This window comes from Trametes versicolor (genome assembly GCF_000271585.1).
Source record: "Trametes versicolor FP-101664 SS1 unplaced genomic scaffold TRAVEscaffold_13, whole genome shotgun sequence".
NCBI classification, from domain to species: Eukaryota; Fungi; Basidiomycota; class Agaricomycetes; order Polyporales; family Polyporaceae; genus Trametes; species Trametes versicolor.
In genome coordinates this window covers 279,000-286,632 of record NW_007360333.1, presented here as the reverse complement: position 1 = coordinate 286,632, position 7,633 = coordinate 279,000, and the positions used below count along the sequence as shown (strand labels likewise).

Sequence of the window (7,633 nt, the reverse complement as noted above, 5' to 3'; positions counted from 1 at the left end):
GGGGAGTGGCTCATACGCGAAGTCGCGGACCTTGACGCCCGGCAGCCTTTGCCCTCTCCATGCAGGGGCCGCCATCTTCACTCACGTCGTCAATGATCTCTGTGAGCGCGGGTGAGGGGGGACAAGCATCAGGTCTGTCGGTGTCGCGTTTGACGGGAGGAAACAGGATGGGCAAGCGGAGTGAGCGGAATGGCGCGTCGCGTTCGAGTGGGTCCATACCCCATAAGAAGGGTCCTTTGCGAAGATCACTCCTCTTGCGCTTGAGGGGGTGCGCGTCGTACGCGACTGATAGGACTGGTAGGTGGATTTGAGGGGGACCTGTCAAGCTGTATCCTGACAAAGACATGGTGCTTGTTGCGTAAAAGACCCGTTCGATGGGTTGGTTGTGGTGGTGGTGAAGGTGGTGGAGGTGGTGGTACGTGCAAAGGCGGGGAGAGGACAATATTGTCCTGATATTGTTCCACTGGCATTCCCACGCCTCCCCCGGGCCCGATGTTCTTACATAATTGCTGCATCGGGCGCCCGGCCTCTATGTTGTTGAGTGAGCGAGGTAGGTTTAAATTGGGCGTCAGGCATATCGTACATCCTCCAAACACTGGTCGGAGTTACAGCGCGCAGAGGACTGTGTAGGTATAACGGGCGAATTTTCTCGAGCTCTACTCACCTGCATTGCGGTACATCAAATCAGAATACGCTAAACATCATGTTCAGTGAGTACATGGCTCACCTGTTCAATTCAATGCGCGCGCTCACTGGCAGGCTCACCACTTCCCCAGTCACCGGAACATCCACTGTTCTGGGACGCGCCCTCACCGAGCTCGTCCTTGCGGTTGGCGAAATCGTCGTCGCTACCGCCCACCGCACTGGCCCGCTCGACGATCTGAAGGCGAAGAATCACTCCGACCGCCTCTTCATGCTCAAGCTCGACGTCACCAACTCCGACGAGATCGGCGAGGCGTTCACGCAGGTGAAGGCCGCGTTCGGCCAGCTCGACATCGTGGTGAACAACGCGGCGTGGAGCACGTTCGGCGAGGCCGAGTCAGCGCATGAGGCAGACGCGCGCGCAATGCTCGATATGAGCTTCTGGGGTGCCGCGAACGTTTTGCGCGCCGCGGTTGAGTTGTTCAACGATGTGAACGCGCGTGGAGCTGGAGGATGGCTGATCCAGATCCTGCCTGTCGGCGGGTTCGTCTGACTGCCCGGTCTAGGCTACCACAGCGCCTCCAAGTCCGGTATGCGCTCGTACTTTGTCTGCGTTCCCCGCGCTCAGGCAGGCAAAGGCCATCTTCCTTGCCCTCTGACGGTGACACCGCGAACACGTCCATTTCTACCACAGCGACTACACGGCACGTATATAGGTTGCAGCTCCGAGTGAACGTGATTTACGACAGGGAGCAAGCACTGATAATCAACGTTGAAGTCTCGAGCTTCGCAGAATAACCGCACTGTAGTCACCGTGTAGTGCTTTCTTTCGACGGCTTCCTGGGGGAATTCACTCTCAGGAATGTACCGTTCATGTAATGCCATTTCGTGTCCATCAAATCAGCCCAAACCCACACAAGAATCCACGTCAATTTGATCCACGCCTAAGTTCTGGTAAACCTGTGCGCCAGGTACGCCCCCACCCACGCGTTGTAAATCGGATGAATTCCCGCATGTATCACATATGTCATATCTTCATAGCTAATTGTACCATACCACTATAACTAGTACTGTTGCATCATGATCCTCCTCAGCCCCAATTCATCGTGATAGGCCGCTCTCTGGTCGTATATAGGCAGAACATACTCTTCACGATCAACCCATTGACGACTCTCCTCAAACAACCCCCTATCACTGTCGCTATCACTAAGCTCATTGTCCAAGTCCCGGTCCCGTGACTCCAATATCTCCATCGGATAACATGACTTCACAGTGATGCAACGCAGACGTTTCAGTTTGCGTTCCTCCTCGGACAACTCCCAGTTTTCTTCCAAATCTGTGTCGTCATTATCTTCATCATACTGGAACGAGAGGCGTCTCAGAATTGTGTCGAATGGGCTCTCCCACGCCCGCTGCCGCCGTATGCGCCCGATGAGGCGATACGCCGAGTCCCTGGTGACTCGGCATTCTGCATCGCAGATGGACAGGATCTTGAGCTTGGGACAGATGAGATCCATCCTGCGAGAGATTGTTTCGAGAGCCGGGATGAGTGAGGTGGACGATCCAGCACTGCTGACCTGAAGCCTGGTGAGCGATGGCAACCGCCACAGCAGGGCTTCCCAATCGGAGTAGGAGAGCACTCCTCGGTCCGTGAGGTCTCCCTGGATATCCAGAGCCTTCACCGGAAAGTCGCGCTGGGATCCGCAGAAGAGGGTGTTAAAATCCTTTATCGCTACCCCCAGGTAGGGCTGCCAGTCCCCGAAGGCCGGCGAGTGTGTTTCGAGCTGCAGCGTCAACCCGGCCACGGTCGTATTGCTCGCGTTGGCATCGAAGGGGTCTTCCTCGAAGTCATCAGCTTGGATGTCAGCCGGGTTGCGGGCTCTACCGAAGCGGATATGAATCTGCGCCTTGCCGTCACTCTGGGTGTCGATCTTGCAGCGAAGAGGGGCAGCCGTGGGGAAGAGGCGCTTCAGATGGAAGGGCCGGGGCAGCAGAGCTTGGAAAGCACCGTGGGTCGCTCTTGGGTTCAGCATCGTCGATCCACAGACAGAGATTGATATGTTCTTCCGGAGTTTGAGGGACGATAGGAACCCCGATATTACTCCGGACTCGTCGGCAAGGAACAACTTGCGGAGCTTGGGCATCTCGACCTCACGGTCGGCGGTACGCCCGGTGGGATTGGGTAGGAGCGTGCTGGAGACGAAGTGGTTCAGAAGGCGGAGTTCCTCAAGGGCGTGGCAGCTCTCGAGGACGTCGAGGAAACCGTCGGAAGACATCCGTGGGCCGTCGTGGACGCATCCGCGCAGGTCTAGGCACGTCAGTCTCGAGACTGCTCTGACATCCCAGGCAAACGAGGCACATGTGATACGAAGAATGCGCAACGATGGCAGGGACGATTCCGTGATATCCATCGGGACGCGTTGAACGGTGTGCTCGAGGCGTTGTGCCTTCCTAGGTATGACCAGCTCTTTCAGCAGTCTGAGAGGCGTCCCGGAAGTGAGGAGGGGGAGAAACCATTGGCATGAGATGTTGCGAGGATGAGAGCGTGTGGAGGTGCGCCGGATGTTTTCATCGAAGGGAGGAAGATGAAGCGCCCGCAAACGTGAGACATGCGGGAGGAGCATTGGTATGGCCTTTTCAGCCATGTCGAGGTTGTAGAAGAAGAGTTCGAGGGGCACTTGGCGCGAACGCATGAGGGCGAGGGCGAGCGACTCCAGGCTTGCCCTTGTACACCAGTGGGACCTCTGCCACAGGAGGGGGGTGGATATTATCAGCTCGCGCCAGAAACGGCACACGAGCATGAGATCCTGCCACGACGGTGACATTCCCAGCATAGTAGGTCGCTGGTAGTCCCTATAGAACACGAAGATCTGGACCAGCACCTCTATGGGGAGGGACCCGATTGCTGGACCGCTGTGCCGGCGCATTGAATGCATAGACTAGAACGAACAACTATATCAGCAGAGCGAAGGGCGTGAGTATTAGCGGAGCAAGACATACTGTAACCTTATATCGCGAGGCGTTGGTATTGAAAGGCTGAGTCGAGTCGTTGGGCAAGGTTCTCAAATGGCGCGCCTTGATGTTCGGCAAGAGGACGGGGTGAGGAGGAGAGAAGACGAGAGCAAGAACTCGGGCCACGAGAGCTTATATATGTCCAACCGAGCCAGATCCATGCGTACATTAGCGTGCACCAGTATTGCAATCGAAGCGCGAGGTAGGCTCGGTCCAAGCAATGGTCCAAGCGCAAGCCTCGAGATCTAGACTTCTGTAGATGTGCGACCCAACGACGAGTGCCTGATCTCGCAGGTACCTGGTACCAGGGTGTTCGACCCATTGGACTTGAAGAGCTCCGAGACTCGCTGCGGACATAGCAATACCTTTCCTTGAGGGCTGAGTGGCGGACGGCTCGGCCACGACATAGTGAAACAATGGCCCCAGCCCACGGTGCCGGTTGCGCTGGGCGGCCATGAGGGCAAGTTGACGAAGGTGTGGCCCCTGCACTAGTATGTTATCTCTGGACAAAGCTGCTTCAGCTCGCTCAGGTACATGCCCACCCCCTCCTCATAGTGCTCAGTCCATCGGTGCCAACTTGAAGTGCGCACGCCAATCTTGAACTCGTGGAGCTGCGGACACGGCGGCGCGCGGGGGTCGTCATTGTCTCCGTCGGCGCCCGCCTGCCCTCTCGTGTGCGCGACCATCGGTGTGCGTTTGAGCACATTCTCCATAGTAAGCATGCCTTTCTTTCTAGGATATTCGAAGGTACTCGCCGTTTTTGCGGCGCTCAAAAACATAGTTCATTTGGCGGCCTGTATATAGAACCGCCTTCGATTTGCAGCCTGTGGTCAGATACGTGTTAGAGAATGCCACAGGCTGCCGTAGGATTGTAATGTGAGACGACGCAGCGCAAGTATCGGACCAGGGACTCTCAATCCGACTTACCCGCATTCTCACTATTTTAACCGGGCGTTCTCCTAGTTTGATAGTCTGCAATTAGGCTCGCGAAGACATTCCATGCAGATGCGAAGGATAATCGTTGAGAGGAAGGGACTCGGAGAGGGCCGAGGCCGGTGCGTAGAGCCCCCACCGCTGTGGGAACGCTGAGTTTGAACCTGTTCCAAATCAGGACGCGTCGTGACGCGGTCACGTGACCGAAACTGGAGCAGAAAGTCGCGTCGCGTCTCACTCGAGCATCCCTCCAGCGTCGCCCTCCTCCGAAACCCTGTGCCCTGTGCTTCCTGCTCCATATATAAGGTCACTGGCTCCCTTTAATCGCCTCTTGACGTCCCTCTTTCTCGAACCACCATCTGCCCTCTCCCCCGCCCTCCTTGCTGCACTACAGTCACCCTCACCGAGCTCCCCTCAAGATCAACGCCTCCCGCATTCGCACCGCTCTTCTCGGAGACCAGTAAAATGCAGGGGCTACCTTGAAAGCCACTACCGGTAAGTCTTAGCATGTAAGTTCGAGCTGGTCAATTTTCACCCGCATATATGCGCATATATTGACTTTTTTCTGCCCTCCGAGTCGCTTGGGCCGAGCTACGTGAGATATTTTGCGCGTGCTAACTCGTTCTGGCACACGGCAATTGCTCTTCTCTCGCACGCGCACAGGGGCATTCTGCTCTCGCGCCTCTGGATCGTGCATACATCACTCTTTCGTACGTACTCTTCTGCATTTTGTGACATTCTACAAAGATTGCATCGCGTGCGCTCATGTGGCATGTTACCTCTCCGCGCACGGGGCTCTCGAGAGCTCAACGGAACCTCGCGCGAAGTGATCCAGCATAATCGAGACTTGCGCGCGACGTTCTGCGTCGTGACATGTCATGCCGCCCTCTCTGCCGACTACCATGGGTCCTACACGTCATTTAGCAAGACTTCACGAAGTCTATGGCACGACGCTAATGACGCAACATTATCAAGAACTACCGCTAAAGGATCGCCACCTCGTTGATCAGAACTCATGAGCAGTCGATCAGCAGCGCTCAAACTGCGCAAGTATGCAGTCTATCCTGCACTATAAGATATGTCCGGACAAAGCTCCTCCAACTCGCTCAAGTAAATCCGCATCTCCTCCGCAAACCCGTCTCCGTCGTCTTCAGTTTCCATGTACAGCTCCACCCGGTCCAGCCGCGCCGCCCCAAAATGCGCCCGTCGGTGCAGCACCGCGACCAGGAGCTCGATGTCCCCGCGCACGTAGTCCGCGTACTGCACCGACAGCTTCGTGAGCTTGTCGCACGGCGGCGGCCAGGGCCCGGCCAAGTCCGGATCGCCGAGGTCCAGTATCGGCGTGTCCTTGAGCGCGCGGAAGAGCGGCCGGACGGGCCCGCGCCCGATGACCTCGAGCGTGCGCAACTTCGTGAGCTGGTGCAGCAGGTTCGCCCAGTCCATGTATTCCGGGGCGTTGTCGATGAACCCGTTGATGGTGAGCTCCTCGATGGGCAGGCTGTCGAAGAGCGCGTGGAAGCCCCGGAGGCCGTGCGGCAGGTAGGCGTCCCATTCCCGCACGTCGGGGTTATTGAGCTCGAGGCGCAGCTTCGCGCCGTCGGACGTCCACACGCTGATCTCGGCCGACTCGCACATTACGCGGATATTGCCGTGTGTAGGAACGGTGGTAGGGAAGAAACGGTCCTTCAGCCCTTTATACGACACCAGGTCGCTGAACGCGTTGTGTTGCAGCTGGGCGATGAGGTGCCCAGCAACGGGGAGCCACCCGGTGATGGAGACGAAAGCCTTTGGCGGAAACGTGAGGCACGACAGCAGCCACTTCGTAACCCGTGGACTGTCTGCGAGGACGAGCTTGCGGAGCCGGGGGAGGTGGAGAGTCCGGGTAGGATCGGCCGTCCCGGCGTTGATGGCGCCACGCGCAAGGGTGTTGAAGACGAATTTGTCCAGCAAACGGAGGTCTTCGAGAGATTCGCAGCGCTCCAGGACGTCGAGAAACTGGTCGCATGACGGGCCGTCATCGTCAGCTGTGCCGGAAACGCAGGCGCGGAGGTCCAAAGTCGTCAGCTTTGAAAGGACGTCCGCGTTCCATACGAAGGAGACGCATGCGAGGCGAAGAACCCGAAGGGAGGGGAGCTGCGACGTCGATATAATGAGAGGTGGGCGATTGAAGCGACCCGTATGGTCTACATGGTCCACGGAGATCATGAGCTCCTCGAGAACCGGCATCACCCCAGCCAGGAGCGGCAGGAACGGGGTCACATCCGGACTGGCGTTGTGATCCCAGCGGTCGGAGCCTGCGGGCCTCTGGTCAAGCGGAGGCAAGATGAGCGTGCGCAGACGTCGTGTGTGGGGGAGGATCAAGGGGAGTGCAGCGCGCGCCGCGTCCAGGTTGTGGAAGAAGAGCTCGAGCCTAGGTGTGTCGCGTGAGCGGACCAGCGCGAGCTCGAGCCATTTGAGGGTGCTCTCCGAGTACACATCGACCGACTGCCACAGAGATGGGGAGGCGAGCGCAATCTCGCGCCAGAGGCGGCAGACGAGCATCAGAGCGGTCCACCGGGCTCCGTCTCCACAATGGATTGGGCCGGTGCCATAACGTTCTTCCTCAAGCCGTAGCCAACGGTGTGCATGTTCGGACAGAGGGTACTTGGACACCTGTTTGTAGAGCAAGAATATATGCGTGAGGAGTTCATCGGGCAATTTCTGTATGGAAATTGTGTTGCCCCACGGCGTAGGATCTGAACTGGCGTGCTAGCCAACCACGAGACATCTCAGCAGTGGGCTATAGACGCAGAGTGCTCAGTAACCTAGAATGACTTACTTGCATGATGGCCTTCTTCTTTGCCATGTGTACCCTTCGATACTCAGTGAGCTTGTGTGAGCTTGAACGTCGTAGTCAACGTTACTGGTTGAAGTTGATGTCGAGGCTTCCCAGCTGGTGGCCTGGCAACAGCCGCTCACGCGTGTCCCGGTACCCGCCAGTCGCCACGAAAAGTAATACAATGTACAACTTGTACAAACTTGACTCGGCGCAAGCTCTGATGTTCCT

The 7,633-nt window shown here is 57.3% G+C and overlaps 3 protein-coding genes across 3 annotated transcripts; 1 reads left to right on the top strand and 2 right to left on the bottom strand.

Annotated features, from left to right (window-relative positions):
• Positions 1–703: 703 nt before the first annotated feature.
• Positions 704–1,195, top strand: TRAVEDRAFT_53015 (NAD-P-binding protein; the record flags this gene model as incomplete). Its single annotated transcript, XM_008045978.1, has 2 exons — positions 704–710; positions 777–1,195. The coding sequence occupies 2 exons, from the start codon at positions 704–706 to the stop codon at positions 1,193–1,195; spliced, it is 426 nt and encodes a 141-aa protein (XP_008044169.1).
• Positions 1,196–1,706: 511 nt separating this feature from the next.
• On the bottom strand, positions 1,707–3,569 carry TRAVEDRAFT_24065 (uncharacterized protein; the record flags this gene model as incomplete). The annotated part of the gene is made up of 1 exon (XM_008045779.1): positions 1,707–3,569. The coding sequence occupies one exon, from the start codon at positions 3,567–3,569 to the stop codon at positions 1,707–1,709; it is 1,863 nt and encodes a 620-aa protein (XP_008043970.1).
• A 2,077-nt stretch (positions 3,570–5,646) lies between these two features.
• On the bottom strand, positions 5,647–7,432 carry TRAVEDRAFT_53013 (uncharacterized protein; the record flags this gene model as incomplete). Its single annotated transcript, XM_008045977.1, has 2 exons — positions 5,647–7,335; positions 7,406–7,432. 2 exons carry the CDS (start codon positions 7,430–7,432, stop codon positions 5,647–5,649), a joined length of 1,716 nt encoding a protein of 571 aa, XP_008044168.1.
• Positions 7,433–7,633: the final 201 nt, after the last annotated feature.